General features: G+C 37.2%; 1 protein-coding gene across 1 annotated transcript; it reads right to left on the bottom strand.

Annotated features, from left to right (window-relative positions):
• Positions 1-19907: 19907 nt before the first annotated feature.
• On the bottom strand, positions 19908-21642 carry LOC18434701 (uncharacterized). The gene has a single exon (XM_006844764.2). The coding sequence runs from the start codon at positions 21390-21392 to the stop codon at positions 20004-20006; it is 1389 nt and encodes a 462-aa protein (XP_006844827.1). The 5' UTR covers positions 21393-21642; the 3' UTR covers positions 19908-20003.
• Between the last annotated feature and the right edge of the window lie 13 nt (positions 21643-21655).

Genomic DNA, 21655 nt, shown 5'->3' on the forward strand with positions numbered 1-21655 from the left:
TTGGCGATTGTAAGAGAGACCTAATCTTTCTAGATCATTACTTGTTTTAGATCCATATAACTTATATGCAAATCTCTATCCATCTCAAATTTACTCGTTCTATGCATATGAAAAAAGAGATTTCATCATATATCTCATAATATTTGGCACGTAAACAATTTGGTGCCTACCATGGGGCAATTGAGGCAATTGAGTTGAGATTTGAACCACGCTAATTGTTAAAAAGTTCCATGCAATTTCATTGTTTATTTTCCAGAAAATAGAAAAAATAGATTAGAAAACCATACGGGCATCCTGAATCTGATGTGAGGCTCATAAGTCTTAGCGACGCGCTATGCATCGTTAGGGTTTCTAGTTCCAGTGATGCTAGGCACGTCGCTAAAAAGTTTTTTGTGGCCTCTATCCCATGATTTTCTACATCCTGAGTTTTTCATGGCTCTTTCATAAAAATAAAAAAATCTCTTTTGTTGTCTTTTTTGTATCTTAGTTGTTTTCCACACTCCCTCACACTCATACACACTATTTTCCACACGAAATTGCACACACCTACCTTCAAATATTGTTTTCCGAAGTTTTCTAATACTCCCAATATTAACATTGAAGTCGTGAAGGAACCTTGTTTTTGTGAGCGCAATGATTGGGAATTGCACAACATTCATGTGTTGTGAGTATCCATCCCCTCCTTAGTTTCCTAGCCTAGAAAGCAATCCACACATAGTAAGACCCTGACCCTGACCCTGACCTTGCCTTTCATTGGCAGCTTAGCCGCGATTTCAGTTTTTTCAGTAGCTGGGAATCCACCAAACCTCGGCCTACACATAGTTTATTAGATCAATAACTATTTTCAAAGGTTTTTCTAGTTCTTTGTGTAAGCATCTTATGCTATAGTGGTCATGTCAACCGTTTAGGGCGATTCAAACACTGAGTCTACTGCCTTCTCTAAACCTAGGACCCTAGAGGAGTGTATGGTACCCCATGTGGACTTACCCCCATGGTGAGGCCAAGCAACGTTCTAGTGAGTCTATAGTCCCACACTTGGGGCTTAATGTAGGGAGTCCACCCCTACCTCAGGGAATCCAGACCATGAAGTCTACTTCCCCCAAAAACACCCTCAATAACCAGGGCCTCAGACTCTATCCTCATGAAATCAAACCCCTTGCGCTAATCCAAACCCAAAGTTAGAGGGCATGGAAATCCATGCCCTCTCTAACACCTCTATGTCTCCTACCTCGCTAGACCCTAAAGGTCAAGTAAGTGAGGGCTCATCTCTATCCACTACCAAGGGGGCATGAACCCGGGCTTCTAGCCATAAGAGAACTACCATGAGGGAACAATCCCCAATTTGTATTGAGGATTGATGTCTTGTATTTTGAGGAAATAGATTTGTCAAGGTAGCGTCAAAATGACAACTTCGGAGGGCCATTAGGGCAGGAAGAGTGTTCGGTGCAGGTAGATTTGGTTGACTTGGCACTTGCGGGTTTCGGGGGCGATAGCCCCCGAGGAAAATTTCGCATATATCCGTACATGGGATTCGATATATCTGAAACTTGATATATATCCGTACAAGGGTATTTTGGTAATTTGTACCATCTATCTGGGACTCGATATATATTGTTGCGATTGGGGGTTCATCCAGGATTAAGAGAAAAACACAGAGCTCTTTGTAATTAGAGAGTACAGAGAGGCGTGAGATTGTAATCCTATTCTCCATTGTCAGTAAAGAAGCTCTCATCTCACATGGACGTAGGCATGTAGCCGAACCACGTATATCTTTGCGTTGTGGTTGGTTTTCTCTTTCTTTTGTGTTTATTTCTTCTCTCTTTTTTTTGTGGATTGTTTTTCATTTCTACAATTTAGGCCCCACATTGTTTTAGGGATTTGCCTCAACCAACTTCAATAGCTTCTCATCATCTAGGCCTACATTTAAGCCTTGATAGGCCAGGGAGGCGTAGCTCAAGGCTTACCCCACACCAAATCCAACAACATGGTAGGGTCCTCTTTAGGCCCACACCAACTCAGTCACATGAGTCAGCCCCTTTGGGCAGCTTGTCCCAAAAAAGTCATATGCCCTAACCACCAACAGTTATTGCACTCTCTCAACCACAAGCACATTCACTTCTGTCCACCTTCTTGGCTAAGTCCTACCCACAACAGGTTCTGAAGGCCCAACCAGCGCAAGATCACCATCTTCGAATACAGCTAGCTCCTGTGGCTCCACAATATTAGTCAATGATCTATTTGATCCCGACGGACCGGCCACCTTAGGTTTATTAGCTTCTGGTCCAACTCGACCCAGTTGCGCCACAATCTGAGAACTATAACCTTCTGGGTTAGTCAATCCAGGCTATGCGGTTAGTCCAGGCTTAGACTCAGTTGGCTTAACTAGCTCAAGTTTCTCTGTTGGTTCAGACCTATCACACTCTGGCTCAATCAATCTAAGCTGCACCACATATTCATACATACTATCCACCTGCCTAGTCCCTCTTGAATGTGACACAAGCTTAAGTTGCATACTCAAACCTTATCCCTTCCAAGTTCAAACTCCCTCGCCAGTCTAGACTTATCCTATCCAATCACCAGCTCAACTCAACCAACTAGTTTCAAGCAACCAACCTACAGGTGAAGTCACAACCTGTTAGTCAACTAATTTAGCCAAACTAAAGGAAACCTACATAGTTTCCAAGACACCTTAGTGAAGATGGAGGCCCCTAACATCTTACCCCGAAAGTCCTACGTCACGGATACTCTTGGGCATTGTTAGGTATAATTTTAGTCATAATACAAGACTAAGAACACTCATAGACATATGCATATAAGCCTAAGGGTGTGATGTAGGAAACAAGTATTGAACGGATGCTAGATCTATATACCTTGCGAGATAGTGGGTCACTATACAAACCTAATAGATGTGATTGTTGGAAAATATTTGTAAGGCATGCTCCTAGTATGATAATGGAGTATGGTGTGCCTAGGACTCATTATGTGAAGGGCCCTATATGGCTTAAGAGTTCTAGTTTGGTCGACACATATGCCTTGGCTAACAACCAATGGTAGCAAAGGATATCAAATCATCTCAATTTGAGACAAAACTCTAGGACATTTATCCCTGAGGCCATAATATGCCTCTCCATAATTTATTGAAAGAATTTGGATACGTAAGATACACTTTCAAACCTGTCATCGGTCAAATATGTGCATCTTGGCTAACAACCAGACATGAAAAACTATTAAACCCTCTCAATTTGAGACAAGATCTTGGTCATATATCCTCAAGGCCACAATATGCCTTTCTATACAATATTGTAAGAGTTGATATGGTACGATACACTTTCAAACCCATCGTCGATTAATTATGTGCATTTTGGCTAACGATCAGTTATAAAATACTATCTGGCCATCTCGATTGGAGACAAGCTCTGGGTCATATATCTCCAAAGCCACAATATATATCTCCATACAATATTGGACAAGCTAAAAGAAAAGGATGTTTGTCCCCCTTACCATTTTCATTATCCAAATTTCAATTTTTAATCTTTTTCATTTTTCTAATGACTTCATCATCCAAATAGAATTTAGGATACTATGTCTAAACTACTTGTCAGGTTTGAGAGAATCTTTTCATTATCTAAATTACAATATTTATCCTTTTCCTTTTTCTAATAACTCCATCTTAATAGAATTTAGGATAACATGATTAAACTACTTGTGAGGTTCAAGAGAGAGGGGGGGGGGGGGGTGGTTACTCTTAAAGTTAAGTCCTTTTTGTGGCTTGTGTCACTTGGAAAAGTAAAGTCCTTTTTGTGGCGTATGTCACTTGGAAAGAACTTATCAATATACCATCAGGAAAAGAGGACATATGCTGTTTAATTAATGTCTATTATGCAAGCAAGACAAGGAGGGAGGTGACCATATTTTTCTAAAATCTCATTTGACCGATGAGATTTGGATGTGTGCTTAGGTTGGAATTCAATTGATGCTACCAAGCATTTGCTATTGATATTATTGATCATCTTAGTATTCCTAAACTACCAAAAGTGGATATGAAAACCTTTCTGAGAAGCTAGTTTTGGAGAGATTTGGAAGGAGTGGAATAAGAGAGTATTTGATGGAGTGGTTTTAGATTTGGATGGGTGAAAAGCTAAGGCACTTAATACTATAATTAATTGGGCGAGTTCTAAAAAGGAGTGTCAAGGCTACTTGAGGATAACTTTTTTTCTTTTTTGGTTATCTCCAAGAAATGGTGAATTGTGGTATTTCTAGTAGACGTTCAAGTATTGTATGGACTCCTCCCTCGGCAACCTTTATAGTTGAATTTTGATTGGAGCTCTTTCGAAAACCCATGTGTAATAATCCTAAACTTTAAAAAAAAAAAAAAAAAACTATTAATATATGATAATTCGTTTGAACATGATGGTCCTTAAGGACCATCGTTACTTTTAAAAGCTTTTGTTTTAAAAGCTGTGTGTTTCCTTGCTCTTGCCCCGTCCACTAAAGGACATGGGCTTTAGGTGTTTAAAGCGTAAACTAGCGCTCACACCTGTAACGTAATAAAAGCTTTAGGTGTTTAAAGCGTAAACTAATGCTCACACCTGTAACGTAATGAAAGAATAAAATAATATGTTAGTAGAATTTAAATTCAGAGAGGTGAAGACTCCTACCTTAGAAAACTTATGAGATTTTTCTCTCTGATCTAAACACAGTGAACTCCTCTCTCGAGCCGAATTTTTATCAGAAGCTCCCTCTCAAATATTTGTGAGTAAGTGACATCATCTTCTTGAAAAATAGTATGTTTTTAATAAATAGTGATATTTCCGTCCAGGATCTTTATTTTATAAGTTTTGTGTGTAAGTGACCTCATTGTCTCGAAAAATAATCCATTCTTTTAAAAATGAAATGAAATAATTATTTCTACTTATTATCATGAATTTTAGGCGCGATAAATTTTATGCGCATGTGATCTCATTATCTTGAAAAATAATCTTTTTAATAAAAATTGTGATATTTTATCTATGTTAGAAATTTTAAATGCTGTAATTTCTTAGAAAAATAAATTTATTTATTTTTCTTGTCTATTGTTAGAAAATTTTAGATACTATCAAATTATTAGAAATAAATGTGATATTTCTGCTTTTAGTAAAATTGTCAGATTTCTTTCTACTGTTTTTAAATATCTAGACATTGTAAATTTCTTGCGCAAATGACTGCCTAATTAGCATTTGATTATAGCATTGTTATGAAATGTTTATTTGTAAATCAACATCCCATAAATGGTGATAATTCCGTATTTTTGAATTTCTATAAGAGTTTTTTTCTACACATATTAAATTGGCAATTATGCGAGAATGCCTTTACAAACTGCTACCTTTCTAAATTTGAGCCCAAAATATTTGATTGGTTATTTTTGAAATGTTATAGAGAGTGACTGTTATTAATGGTTTAAATGAAATTCATATTAATGATTTCAGTGATATGTTTAGTACATGATATTGCTGCTTTCGAATGTTTAAAGAGATTTAGAAATAATTTAAGTATGCAAGTGGACTCATCCGGTTCGCCGGTGAGGTATAAGTGGACCTATCTGGGACACCGGTAGGGATTAAGTGGACTCATCCGGTATGCCGGTGAGGTATAAGTGGACCTGCAGGGATTAAGTGGACCTATCTGGGACGCCGATAGGGATTAAGTGGATCTATCAGGACGCTGATGGGGTATATAGGTGACCTACTTGGAACGCCAGTAGCGTATTTTGTGAAATCCTTTGAATTATGCACTGCCGTTAAAAGTGTTATAAGCATTTCAATTACTCGGATTATACTTAATTATGCATTTATTGAAAGTGAAACTGTTGATGCATTTCTGTTAATAGATCTCATTTTGGAAAATATTGATATCTTTCAATCATGATTATTTTTAGGATTATGATGATCACTTACTGAGTAGCCAAACTCATCAAACTATAGTAAACATTTTTTTCAGGATAACTGCGGATTCATTTTGAGTGCTAGTCAAGATCAACCTTGGAAGATATTGTTGTTGTGCTAGCTTTCTTTTATTACTTTGTAAGACCTCGCCACTGTAAATTTGTCCTATCAATAGAAGTATATATATTTTGTCTGTCACATCTCAAGAATAACAGTATTGTAAATTCTTGGGGTGTGACAATTTTGGTATCAGAGCAATAGGTTTAAGATTCTTAAGAAATTTTAAAAAAATGTACTTACAATCACATTTATTGTGTGTACAGACCGGGACAAAGTCAAGATCCAGAAGAACTGAGGCTAATATGGAAGGAATTCACAAAGCCTTGGAAAATATGGTTACTCTAATGCAACATCAGATGGAAAACAACAATCCACCCAGGCAGTCAGTTACAGGAAATGGTAGGAGTAATATCGAACAATTTAAGAAATTGAACCCACATTCTTTTAAGGGTACCGTAAACCCACTGGAAGCCGAGGGATGGATTATGCAATTGGAGAAAATATTCGAGGTAATGAAATGTCCTGATGATAGGAAAGTGGCCTTGGCAGTCTTTATGTTAGAAGGTGAAGCACAACACTGGTGGCGAATGGCAAAAGGAGTATTGGTAAAAGAAAATAAACCCTTGACTTGGGAAGTATTTCTAGAGGCATTTAATGAAAAGTATTTTCCAGATTTTATTTGAGACAAAAAAGAAATGGAATTTCTAGAATTAATCAAAGGAAATAGGACAGTAGCACAATACGCGGGCAAGTTTACTGAATTGGCCAAGTTTGCACCACATATGATTAACAATGAGGCAAGAAAGGTGAAGAAATTTGAAAGGGGTCTCCGGCCAGCTATTAGAAGCAGAATATCAGTCTTGAAATTGAGAACTTATGCTGAAATAGTAAATCGAGCCCAAATTGTCGAAAAAGTTTTTGAAGATTACCAAAAGACAAACAATCAGAAAAGTCATATTAGACCTACATCATCTAATCGACAACAGTTTGAAAGGCCAAACAAGAAGCCAAGGCCCTCGCCATTTCAAAATCCAATAGAACCATGTAGAAAATGTGGGAAAAATCATGGATCAAGTCCTTGTTATTGGAATACCGGAGCCTGTTTTAAATGTGGAAAATTGGGATACCAGATTAGACAATGTCCTAGCTTACAGACACAACAGCTTCCAAAGCAGGGAGATATAGCTCCAAAGCCTCAGATGAAGGGAAGAGTATTTGCGATTACAGAGCAAGACGCTCAGGCCTCAAAATCAGTGATCCAAGGTACTCTTACTATCTCCCAAAAAGTAGCTCATGTTTTGATTGATCCTGGATCTACTCATTCATTTGTGTCACAACACTTTGCATGCCACTTAAAGGTAGAACCAGAACAATTAGAATACATTCTAGAGGTAGCCACGCCGATGGGAAATTCAATTAACACCAATATAGTGTACAAATCATGTGTAATAAAGATAGAAGAAAATGAACTGTTGGTTGATTTAATACTCCTGGAAATTCAAGATTTTGATGTAATCTTAGGCATGGATTGGCTTTCTGCATACCATGCAAGTATTAATTACTATAAGAAAATTGTTCCCATTAGTATTTCGAATCAACCAGTATTTTACTTCAATGGTGTCAAAGAAGACTCCCCATCATATTTAATCTCTTGTATTCGAGCTAATCGCCTCCTTCGAAAAGGGTGTCAAGGCTTTCTTGCCTATATCAAAGAAGATAGGAAGGAAGAAATAAATTTAGATACCACTCCGGTTATCCGAGAATTTCACGAAGTTTTTCCAGAAGAATTGCCAGGATTACCGCCTGACAGGGAAATTGAATTCTCCATTGAATTATTGCCAGGGGTAGCACCAATTTCTAAGGCACCTTACAGAATCGCTCCTGCAGAACTTAAGGAACTGAAACAACAATTGGAAGAATTATTAGATAAAGGTTTTATCAGGCCCAGTGTGTCACCTTGGGGTTCTCCAGTACTGTTTGTCAAAAAGAAAGATGGGATTATGAGATTGTGTATTGATTATAGACAGTTGAACCAAGTGACAATGAAAAATAAGTATCCATTACCTAGAATTGATGATTTATTTGATTAATTACAAGGATCACAAGTGTTTTAAAAAATTGATCTTAGATCTGAGTACCATCAGCTTAAGATTAAAAGTGAAGATGTACTCAAGACAGCTTTCAGAACAAGGTATGGCCATTATGAATTTTTAGTCATGCCTTTTGGATTAACCAATGCACCGGTTGCATTTATGGATTTGATGAATCAGATCTTTAAGCCCTTTTTGGATAAATTTATTGTGGTATTCATCGATGATATTTTAATTTATTCTAAGAATCAGAAGGAACATGAACAACATGTAAGAATGGCATTGCAAATATTAAGAGAGAAGAAATTGTATGCCAAACTTAGTAAATGTAAATTTTGGCTTGAACAAGTGACATTTTTAGGACATGTCATATCAAAGGAAGGTCTATCAGTTGATCCTTCAAAGGTTGAAGCCGTTGTTAATTGGAAACAACCAAGTAATGTGACTGAAGTTCGAAGCTTTTTGGGATTGGCAGGATATTACAGAAAATTTGTAGAAGGATTTTCTCGAATCGCAACCCCATTGACTCGATTGACACAGAAGAATGTCAAAATTTGAGTGGACAAGTGAATGTGATGAGAGCTTTCAAGAACTAAAAATTCGATTAACTTCAGCACCTATTTTAACTATTCATGAGGAGAGTAGGGGATTTGTGATTTATAGTGATGCTTCACATAAAGGCTTGGGCTGTGTATTAATGCAATATGGGAAAGTAGTGGCATATGCTTCCAGACAGTTGAAAGAATATGAGAAAAAGTATCCAATTCATGATTTGGAGCTAGCTGCAATAGTATTCGCTTTGAAAATATGGAGGCATTATCTATATGGTGAGTAATTCGAAATATACACGGATCATAAGAGTTTAAAATACCTCTTCTCTCATAAGGATTTAAATATGCGGCCGATAAGATGGATGAATTTCTTAAAAGATTATGATTGTACAATCCATTATCATTCAGGAAAAGCTAACGTTGTGGCCGACGCTCTAAGTAGAAAATCTACAGGAGTCTTAGCTCATCTAATGATCCGAGAAATGAGATTGTTAGAGGAAATAGTGGATTGGCATCCAACTCCGTCCATTAATGGTGTGGTAAGTATGATTGCCAATATTAAGGCAGAACCCCAATTAATCCAACAGATTCGATTGGCACAAAAGAAAGACCCTCAGCTTATAACAATTATAAAAGAGGTGAAGCAAGGAAAGAGAGATGAATTCTCTATATGTAGTCAGGATTTGCTAAGATTCAAAGGTCGGGTTTGTGTTCCGAATGATGAGAGTGTGAAGAAAGCTATCTTGGAAGAAGCACATCATTCTCGTTATACGATACATCCCGGAAGTATTAAAATGTATCAGGACTTGAAGAAAATCTTTTGGTGGAATAATATGAAAAAAGAGGTTGCACTATTTGTATCTAAATGCCTAACATGCCAGCAAGTAAAAGCTGAACATCAAAGGCCCGATGGGTTGTTGCAGCCTTTACCCGTGCCAGAATGGAAGTGGGAGCACATCTCTATGGATTTTGTCTCTGGCTTGCCTAGAACAAATTCAGGACATTATAGCATTTGGGCCATTGTGGACCGGTTGACCAAAGTTGCCCACTTTCTATCGATTCGCACGACGTACACTTTCGATCGACTAGCCCAATTGTCCATTAAGGAAATAGTGCTGTTGCATGGAGTTCCGGTCAGTATTGTATCGGACAGGGATACTCGGTTTACTTCTAAATTTTGGGCTAGAATACAGTCAGCCATGGGGACAAGACTCACCCTCAAACTGATGGACAATCGGAGAGGACCATCCAAACCTTGGAAGATATGCTGAGGGCCTGTGTTATTGACTTTACAGGAGGCTGGGATGACCATTTACCCCTGATTGAGTTTGTTTATAATAATAGCTTCCAAGCCTGTATTCAGATGGCACCATATGAAGCCCTGTATGGAAGGAAATGCTGGTCACTCATCTGTTGGGACGAGATTGGTGAAAGAAAGCTTTTGGGGTCAGAAATTGTCCAGATAACCACATATAAGATAACATTAATTCGTGAAAGGCTCAGAACAGCTCAGAGTCGGCAAAAGAGTTATGCCGATAACCGACGGAGAGATCTTGAATTTTAAGAAGGTGATCGAGTTTTCCTAAAAATCTCACCAATAAAGGGCATTATGAAATTCGGCAAGAAAGGAAAGTTGAGCCCACGTTACATCGAACCATTTGAAATCCTAGAAAAAATTGGAGGTGTCGCTTATAGACCTGCCTTACCACCCGAATTGGCAAACGTCCATAATATCTTTCATGTATCTTCACTACGAAAATATCAGCCTGACCCATCCCATATCTTGAAATATGAACCTTTACCGATCAGGAAGGACCTATCCTTCATTGAGCAGCCAATTTTGATACTGGATAGAAGGGTGCAAGTGTTGCCCAAGAAGGAGATTCCTTTGGTCCGTGTATTATGGCAATACCATTCAAGAGAAAAGTCGACTTGGGAGCGAGAAGACCATATCAGAGAAAAATATCCATATCTTTTTCAGTAATCAGGTACACAAATTTAGAGGACTAAATTTCTTTAAGGGGGAAAGAATGTAACAATCCTAAACTTTCAAAAAAAAAAAAAAAAAACTATTAATACATGATAATTCGTTTGAACATGATGGTCCTTAGGGACCATCGTTACTTTTAAAAGCTTTGTGTTTCCTTGCTCTTGCCACGTCCACTAAAGGACGTGGGCTTTAGGTGTTTAAAGCGTAAACTAACGCTCACACTTGTAACTTAATAAAAGCTTTAGGTGTTTAAAGCGTAAACTAACGCTCACACCTGTAACGTAACGAAAGAATAAAATAATATGTTAGTAGAATTTAAATTCAGAGATGTGAAGACTCCTACCTTAGAAAACTTATGAGATTTTTCTCTCTGGTTGAAACACAGTGAACTCCTCTCTCGAGCCGAATTTTTATCGGAAGCTCCCTCTCAAATATTTGTGAGTAAGTGACATCATCTTCCTGAAAAATAGTCTGTTTTTAATAAATAGTGATATTTCCGTTCAGAATCTTTATTTTATAAGTTTTGTGTGTAAGTGACCTCATTGTCTCGAAAAATAATCAATTCTTTTAGAAATGAAATGAAATAATTATTTCTGCTTATTATCATGAATTTTAGGCGCGATAAATTTTATGCTCACGTGACCTCATTATCTTGAAAAATAATCTTTTTAATAAAAATTGTGATATTTTATCTATGTTAGAAATTTTAAATGCTGTAATTTCTTAGAAAAATAAATTTATTTATTTTCTTATCTATTGTTAGAAAATTTTAGATACTATCAAATTATTAGAAATAAATGTGATATTTCTGCTTTTAGTAAAATTGTGAGATTTCTTTCTACTGTTTTTAAATATTTAGACATTGTAAATTTCATGTGCAAATGACTGCCTAATTAGCATTTGATTATGGCATTGTTATGAAATGTTTATTTGTAAATTAATATCCCATAAATGGTGATAATTCCGTATTTTTGAATTTCTATAAGAGTTTTTTTTCTGTACATATTAAATTGGCAATTATGTGAGAATGCCTTTACAAACTGCTACCTTTCTAAATTTGAGCCCAAAATATTTGATTGGTTATTTTTGAAATGTTATAGAGAGTGACTGTTATTAATGGTTTAAATGAAATTCATATTAATGATTTCAGTGATATGTTTAGTACATGATATTGCTGCTTTCGAATGTTTAAAGAGATTTAGAAATAATTTAAGTATGCAAGTGGACTCATCCGGTTCGCCGGTGAGGTATAAGTGGACCTATCTGGGACACCGGTAGGGATTAAGTGGACTCATCCGGTACGCCGGTGAGATATAAGTGGACTTGCAGGGATTAAGTGGACCTATCTGGGACGCCGATAGGGATTAAGTGGACCCATCAGGACGCTGATGGGGTATATAGGTGACCTACTTGGGACGCCAGTAGGGTATTTTGTGAAATCCTTTGAATTATGCACTGCCGTTAAAAGTGTTATAAGCATTTCAATTACTCGGATTATACTTAATTATGCATTTATTGAAAGTGAAACTGTTGATGCATTTCTGTTAATAGATCTCATTTTGGAAAATATTGATATCTTTCAATCATGATTATTTTTAGGATTAGATGATCACTTACTGAGTAGCCAAACTCATCAAACTATGGTAAACATTTTTTTCAGGATAACTGCGGATTCATTTTGAGTGCTAGTCAAGATCAACCTTGGAAGATATTGTTGTTGTGCTAGCTTTCTTTTATTACTTTGTAAGACCTCGCCACTGTAAATTTGTCCTATCAATAGATGTATATATGTTTTGTCTGTCACATCTCAGGAATAACAGTATTGTAAATTCTTGGGGTGTGACACCATGTCTCTCATGTGGGGGTTTGCATATCTAATGAGGCAGAAGCGAGGCTTGTTCTATTGGGACTTGAGATTATTAAAGATAAGCATCTAGATCAAAATTATAGTGAAAGGTGATTCTTTAAATGCCATTTATTGATGCAATAAGATTCAGAAGATACCAAGGTCACTATTAATTTGTCGTTTCAAGGATATTTGTTGCAAATTGGAGGTTGTTTTCAGTCATGTTTACATAGGGGTTAATATGGAAGCATATTATCTTTATCTTACTAAAGCTGGCTCTAGGGTAGTTGCTTTAACTATTAATCTTCCCTATGAGTAATTGTATTTTCTTTTGGTTGTGTTTTTTTATCTTTGATTAATAAATCTTTCATAATTTGAGAGAGAGAGAGATCAATGGAGGTTGAAAGAGAGTGGGCGTAAGGGCAGGGGTGATGGAGAGAGAGAGGGAGAGAGAGGTAGCTTTTCTAGTGTTTCAATGGCGGGGTCATTAGAAAAAAAGACAAATACTATAATTTGGATGATGAAAAAGGTAAAAATGCGGTAAAAATTCATTTTCTTTTAACTTGAAGAGGGTTTTTTATAAGTTTGAAATTTTATTTGAGATTATAATTGTAAAAATGGGGTATATGTCTTTTTTTCTAATTTTCTTTAGGCACATGAAAATGAGATTTATTATTATTTTTAAGTTTGGTTACTAGATTGAAAAGGTTACATCCTAAAAATTTGGGTCCTAAAAATATTCATAGCTTGGGTTTTATCAAGAGATCAAAACAACAATATGCACCCAAGGGAGTAGGAAATCATTTCAATTTTTTACCCTGGTGAAAACCTAATAGGATAATGGACATATCTTCAAACCCGAGAGACATACTGCCAATAATAATGTATGATTTCCCAACTCAATCAAGTTGTCCACCGCCGTCATGTCTTCCTTCTTTATTGTCAGGATACTGAGATTTTGGTATATTAATATGGGGTATGTGCAAATTGGCTTCCAACATATTGAGTAAGAATGTTATAGGTGTATTTACATTTTACATTTATTTGTTTTTTTCATGTGAGTTGAACTAGGATCGCATGTACACACAAATTCATTTTCTTTCTGTATGTTTTTTTGAGAAATTTAGTCAAATATCCCCTAGAATTATCGTTATTTAAACATCCCCCTTTGAAAGTTTAGAATTATGCTCATACCAATTTTTTTTTTTTTGTGCTTGTTTTAGTTTTTTTCAAATTACCCCTATTTTGGACCTTCAAAGTCCGAATATACAACTTAGGACTTTGAATGCCCAAAGTTAAATAATTTCAGACGTTGAATGTCCTAACTTGCTCCTGGAGCCCCAAGATCCACTCTCTGACGGCCGAGGTTGCTCCTAGAGTCTATGATGAACTTCGGACCTTGAAGGTCCAAAGTTACAACTTCAAACCTTCATGGTTTTGACTTCTTTAAGTTAAGACCTTCAATGTCCTAAGTTTGTTTTTAGTAAACTTGAGGTGAAGATCTTTGAAGATTGTTTTGTTACAATCTAAGGAACTTAAGAACTTGAAGGTCCAAAGTTTTTTTGGTAACAAGTAAATTTTTGGATCTCAGAATTAAACTTCAAACATCAAAGGTTCGAAGTAGGGGAAATTTGGTCATTTAAAAATAGTAAAAATCTTTTTTTTTTTTTGGGAGGAAGGGGTTATAATCTTTTTTATAATGGGAATTCATGGGAATATGCACATGAATTTCTCTTTTTTCTTGTTAAACACCCGATTTATATGAAGAAAGCATAAACTGGGTCCGACTGTGGACCTTAAAGTTGGACTTGGCAGTTGGCTTTGGGTCTAGGTTTAGCAAATCCAGAGTTGATAGGGTTTGAATCTTGGTCTTGGTAGGTCAAGTTTGGGTCTAGCTTCAGAAGATCTAGATCTGATTGGGTTTGAATATGGTTTTAATCCAACTAAGACCTAACTAGGTTGGTCTGGATTGACCTAAGCTCAGTTTCTAAAACAAAACTTAGTCGGCTAGATAATTCATTTGGTTAAGGTCCATATCCACTATGTTCAGACCCGCCACCTACACCCAAATGTCGGGTTTGGATCCGACACTTGTTCCTGTTCGTTCCTATCACAACATGATGGGCTTTACTTAGGAAGAGAATGGACCAACTATTAAATCTTGGTTGAAAATTTCTTTTACCTATTGCTCTAGGTAATCTATTACTAACAACTTCTTCCCAACTTTTTTCGCTGTAATGTAATAAAATAGAAGATTCTAGATTCATAATCTCTCTCAAGCTAAAGAAAGAAAACTTATTCATGAACATCAACAATACGTTCCCTATGGTGACAGAGTTCATGAATTATGATCAACAAGTAGTGGGAGTTGCAAGATATATTGGTAAAATTTCATGATTACCTTATCTCGGGCCAATCGTTTACCTATAACTATTTAGTGTCCTTATGAAAAATCTATCACATCAAAGCATTTCTAAGGGCGGATCCACTTTGAGTTTGATAAATGCATTGCTTGTGAAGAATGTGTTTGCGTATGCCCGATAGATCTCCCTGTTGTTGATTGGAGATTCAAAACTGATATTAGAAAAAATACTGACCTGATTGAGTCAGGTCAAAATTGGGGTTGACCCGGTTTGGACGCAACCCGCTACAACTCTAGGCAGGTTAACCTTTCCAACCTTGAATTTGTCATAAAAAAATTATTCACCCGTTAGAAGACTTTGGGGGTCTTGAATTACGGTGACAAAGGTAGCATCCTTGGTTAGTGCTTAAGGTATCTATAATAATGTATATACAAAAATAAAATATATAATTTTCAGTTGTCTTTTATTGTCATTGTATATTTGTATAGGGATAATGTGGTCTACACTAAATTTGTATTTGTATATAAACCCTTTTAGGGTTTCATTCCTTGTTAATAAAAATTGATCAAAGATAGTTTCTCTCTCTAGACTGTTCTTGAGCTCTATATCTTCTCTAAATCCGTCATGGTATCAGAGCCCTAAAGATCCGATCATCTCTTCTATGTTGCTGCTCACATATCACTTTTTTTTGTGAAGGTCAGTAATCAGATAAATTTTATTTTCTTTGTGGACACCTTAATCTCCATATTTCGTTTGTAAAATTGGGCACAACTTTACGTATCAACTTAGTGCTAAAGCAATGGGGGATTATTTTACAGAAGATTTATTCTCAAGCAAACACTGCCCATATGTATGTCTTTGAATAAGAGAGCATGAAGATACAACAAGGGGACTCATCAATTCAAGATTATTTTAATACTCCTTCAGGTATATGGAATGAGATGGACTCAATGGAGACAAAGCCACCCACTGAAGCTATTACTAAAACACGAAATCGGTCTCGTTTATTTCACTTCCTTATGGGTTTGCGATTGGAGTTTGAAAGCATGAAAGCATCAATTATTCATCGTACTCCCACTCCATGATTAGATGATTGCTTCTCAGAACTCCTTGCTGAAAAAACTTGCTTAAGCTTTCTTGGGGTTTGCAAATCCACATCACAAGATGTCATTGATGTGATCTTAGGAACTTCCAATTTTCCTAACAAAGATACCAATTATGTCCAAGTACAATGTTACATATGCAAACAGAAAGGCCACACGGTCGATCGGTGCAAGAAGCACTTTTTTTTTTTAATTATTGTAAGAATCTCGGGCATGTAATAAATAATTATTGAAAACGCCCTCAGGCACGTGGGAATCCTCCTGCACCTAGTCTGACTCAATGGGCTGCAATCATGTCCATTCCTACTCCCACCAGCATGGAGGATGCCACTTCTAATCACTCTCATTCTGCCTCCAGAACTGTTACCCTGTATCCATACCAGTTCTTATTCATACCAGTTCTTCACTCTATTGACTCAACTACACTCCAACAACTTGCTCAGGTTTTAACTGTCATGGATTTTTCAGGTAACTCAAATCCTTTATCAAGCTCTTGGATCATAGACTCAAGAGCATCAATTCATTTGACATGATAACTTTCACATTTATCTTCGATAAAACCCCATTCTGAAAATATCGTATTTTACTGCTAATGAGTCTCCACTTCATGTTACCTACTCTGGTAATACCAGTATCCCTAGTCCATCTAGTAACTTCTTAGCATTAAAAAATGTTTATCATATTCCCAACCTTCCTTTGAATTTAATATCTGTTAGCTAGTTAGTTGATAACAAGTGCCTTGTTTCTTTTTCTAGTAAAGGTTGTGTGATGCAGGATCTAGCAACAAGGAAAGTGATTGGGAGAGGCACTAAACAAGGTCGGCTTTTTACAATTAGTTTCAGTGAAGCTCATTCCCAACTTTCACAAACTCTGCCAATTTGTCATCTTTCCCTTTCTCCTCATGAAATAAGCCAATCAAATTCTATGTTTGGCATTGTAGGTTAGGACACCCACATTCTCAAAAAATGCTTTCTCTTTTAAACTCTTGGCTTTTTACCTGCTATCTTTCTTATAGAAAATTTGATAAGAATATTGTTTGTGAGAGTTGCAAGTTGAAAAAATACTTGGTTCAACCTTTCCTTACAACAATAATAAAAGTATCCATCATTTCTCTTTAGTTCACTATGATGTTTGGGCCCTGCTTATGTTCCTTCAATTAATGGATTTTCTTATTATGTGATATTTATAGATGATTTTTCTAAATGTACTTGGATTTATTTTCTTATTATGTGACATTTGGGCTGAAGCGATGTCTACTGTTGTCTATCTTATTAATCTTCTTCTTGCACCGATTTTGCAAAATGTGTCACCATTTGAAAAGCTTTTTAAAAAACCTCGTGATTACTCACATTTACGTGTGTTCGAGTGTACGTGATTTGTGCTTTTACCATCTCTTACCCTTGATAAACCCCCACCTAAGTCTGTAAAATGCATGTTTGTAGGTTATTCAACAAATTAAAAGGACATCGTTGTTTTAATCTTTCTATTAATCGTATTAGAATAACCTGACAAGCTATATTTTTTATAGTTTTGATATTCCTCTTTCTCATTATCATAAAAATTATGGATTACCACATTCAGTAACTAACTCTGATGAGTCGTCTTTGTCAAGTGTTGATCATGCATCACCTCTAGTTGTTGATTCTTTTACCGGTCATGTTCACATTCGGCGGTCACTTCGAAAGCCCGTTCCACCTAATCGTCTTAACTTACCTGTGGTTAGCCCATACTATATTTGTTCTTTGCAACCATTACTAATCTCATTGTTTCATAAGCCATCTTCTTATTATCAGGCGTCTAACCTCCAATGTTGGCATATAACTATGAATGAAAAAATTGCAGCTTTAGAGAAAAATCACACTTGGGATTTAGTCATTACTCCCAGAAAAGCATGTCATTGATAGTAAATGGGTTTATAAAGTCAAGGTACGAACTGATGATACTCTTGATTGGCACAAGGCTCGATTAGTTGCTCATGATTATTCCCATGAGCATGACATCGATTATAAAGAAATTTTTGCTCTAGTTGCTAAGATGACAACTATTCGTACTTTTATTGCACTCGCATCTATTTGTGAGTGGCCCATGTGACAGATGGATGTAAAAAATGCATTCTATAATGGCGAACGTCAAGAGGAAGTTTACATGCATCAACCACATGAGTTTGTTTATCAAGATAAGTCATTCATTTGTCGACTTCGTAAAATAATTTACAATCTTAAACAAGCTCATTGTGCGTGGTTTGAGCTTTTTTGGGCTGTCATTCTTGCAACTGGCTTCACCCAAAATAAACATGATCACTCCATGTTTATTCGTACCACAAATCATAGAATTGCATTAGTTTATTATATGTTAATGATATTCTTATCTTTGACAATGATTTCATTTCCATCAAGGATGTAAAGCTATGATTGCAAGAAGAATTTCAAATGAAGGATATTGGGAAAGTATTTATTTTCTTGGTCTTGCGATCTCTTGCTCTACACGTGGTATTTACATCCATCAACAGAAGTATGCACTTGATGTTATTTTCAGTGCCTGATTGAATGATGCGAATGGAACTCAATGTTAAACTTTTTGCACATGATGAAGATCCTCTTCTTGAGCATACGATGTATCGCAAACTTGTCGGCTCCCTCATCTATCTCACTATGACTCTCCCAGATATTGTAAATGTTGTCCATGTTGTGAGCCAATTTGTTTCAGATCCTCGATAATCACATCTATCAGTAAATCATTGGATTTTACGCTATTTTTGCGATACTTCCATTCGTGGATTATTCTTTGACTCCACATCGTCTTTAGATCTTAATGCATATGTAGATGCATATTGTACAGATGATCCTGACACTTGCCATTCTACTACATGATATTGTGTGTTTCTTGGTTCATCATTAATATCATGGAAGAGCAATAAACAGGACACTGTTTCCAAGTCAAGCACTGAACTTGAATATCATGCTGTGTCGTCTATTGCTAGTGAGATTCTTTGGGTTTGTGTTTTTCTCAATGAGTTTTGTATCTCTATTTCAAATCCTACATCTTTATATGTAGATAACCAAATTGCAATTAAGATTGCCTCTAATCCAATTTTTCATGAGCGAACAAAGCATATTAACGTAGATTGTCATTATGTTCGAGATCGCTATCTTGATGGTATATTATCTCTCCCTTATGTTTCTTCTACTGCGCAAACGGTTGATATTTTTACCAAATCGTTTATTCAGAGCAGTCATGATTTTCTAGTGGACAAGCTGATGCTTTACTCATGTCCGCATCAGCTTGAAGGGGGTAATAACGTGTATAAAAAAATAAAATGCATAATTTTCAGTTGTCATTTATTGTCATTATATATTTATGTAAGGATAATGTGGTCTACACTAAATATGTATTTGTATAGAAAGCTTTTTAGGGTTTCATTTCTTGTTAATGAGAATTGATCAATATAGTTTCTCTCTCTAAACTAATCTTGAGCTCTGCATCTTGTCTAAATTTATCAATCTACCCCAACAACAACAACACACAAAAAATAATAATAAAAGAGGGAGAGAAGGACGTATGCCATTGATCCATGGATGACAAAGTACTTGAGAATTTATAAAAAAAATAAAATAAAAATAAAAATAAAAATAAAAATAAAAATAAGAGAGAAAAAATAGAACTACGGCATTGACCCATGAATAGCAAAGTACTTGAGAATTTCAATTGTGAGAAGCATCACAATGGAATCTTTGGTCATTGCAGTACATGTCTTTGTTAAATTATTCCTAAGAATAAAATTGGAATGTCAAGGAAAAAATCAACAAACTTACTGGCTGCTTTAGGGTTTGAGAGAACTAAAACTCAGCTCAATTGTCTTTGTAAGTAGTAGTACCATGAGCTAGGTCTGAGATAACTGTCATCTAGAAACCAAAATTTTTCTTTGTTCTTCTTTAGAAGAGCTGAGTGCAATGTTGAAGAAGAGCTTCTTATAATTTTAATTATTTTTATTGTTATTTATGGCATATAATCTAAAGGAGAGGGCCTCTTCTATTCTGCACCATCCATGTCTTAATAGGATGACTCAGAGGCCTTTGCATTTATGTAACAAAGCAGATTGGGGGTAGATCCAAAGAGCTCCATAGAAATGATTCAGTAACATCACTTCCTTCAACAACAATTTGATGGTCACTGCTGCTCTGAGAAGTTCCGGTATCGGTATCGGTAGCGGCCCCTCGGCAATCGCCGCCATTTTCTTCGATCGTCATCTGTTGCTGCTGCTGCAATTGGTGTTGGGAGTTATCGGAGTTGTCCCCCCTGAGGTTGCTTGTGTATCTGAGGAACTCTGAGATTCCATTGATGGCGTAAAGTGAAGCGGATATGTTCCTCTCGTAATTGAACCTCGCCCTCAGCATGCTCACCTCATCTCCACCGCCGCCACCACCACCGCCACCACTGTAAGGGACTTGTGAGACAACAGGGATCTCTTCCTCCTCTTGAACCTCTAGGGGCATGCCGGCCATTTCTTGTGCAATCTCAAAGGGGTATGGCACCACCCCTCCCTGATGCTCAAAATCTAGCACCATCATCTCTTCTCCTCCTCCTTCGAATTCTTCTTCTTCGTCTTCGGCTACTGCTGCAACTACTCCTCTTCCTGTAGTATTAGAAGCACTAGCAGAAGTATTTACATCGAAATAGTCCTCAGTGTTGTGGAAACCTTCGAGAGGTGGGCCTGATAATGATGACAATGACGATGATGGCAACGATAATGATGAAGATGGATCTGTGCTCCACCTCTGGTGGTGGTGGTGGGGGTGAGAGTGGTGGCTGTCTAGTGGTGGTTGGTGATCATCAAGGAGAGCGGAAGAAGCAGTGTCATTGCTGCTGCGATTGGCGGAGGCCTTGAGGAGGCGGAGTCGGAGCATACGCGAGATGCGGGATGGGAGGGCCGGCGATGAGGACGATGGCGAGGATGAAGAAGCGGGCCAAAAGTTGGTGCGCGTGTTAGCACCGCGGAGGATGCACGCAGCCTCATCGTAAGCTCGTGCAGCATCCTCTGCAGTGTCAAAGGTGCCGAGCCACAGCCGTATCTTCTGTATCGTGTCCTTTATCTCCGCCACCCACCGCCCCGACGGCCTCTGCCTCACCCCCACAAATCGCTTCCGGCTCCGATGAGGATGATGAGTTTGAGGACCACCCACCACCCGCCTATTATGATTATTCGTCGGAATTCCACCGCCACCAGCCGTAGCCATAGCTATTTCCTCTTGCCCTGCGCCACCACCACCAACACCAACTATCGCTTCTGCTTCACTTTGCTCTGCGACCTTACTCTTATTAGCACAATGAGCACCATTATGATCAGGTACCAAATTCATCATCATCATCGCCATCGCCATGGACGGTGGTGATGATGTTGCTGCACTGTTTGTCTCCCCCTCCTGCCTCTTCCTTTTCATAGATGCTCGGCTACAAGCCTCAGCTTCCATGTCCACACAAAGAGAACTGCACCTCCTCCTGATTCTTCTCTTCTCTTCTCTTCTGTAGAGACAGAGGGAGAGAGAGCGGTGCAAGTTTGTTTGTGATACATGATTGGTGCCACATTTATATTCAGGTATTGACTCTAGAGAGAGAAAGTGAGAGAGATGACGTGCAGGAAAGGAATGGGAGACCGTTTAGTTGTTGGGTGTATCTCCTTGGTTCTATGTGCCACATATTTCTCTCTCTAAAGGCATCTTTCTCTCTCTAGAGG

Source organism: Amborella trichopoda, chromosome 10, assembly GCF_054954075.1.
Source record: "Amborella trichopoda isolate Santa Cruz 75 chromosome 10, AtrichopodaSantaCruz75HAP2 v2.0, whole genome shotgun sequence".
Taxonomy (NCBI): Eukaryota; Viridiplantae; Streptophyta; class Magnoliopsida; order Amborellales; family Amborellaceae; genus Amborella; species Amborella trichopoda.

Bases quoted from the DNA above. Each gene is read 5' to 3' on its own strand.
- LOC18434701 (XM_006844764.2), bottom strand. From the start codon at position 21,392: ATGGAAGCTGAGGCTTGTAGCCGAGCATCTATGAAAAGGAAGAGGCAG.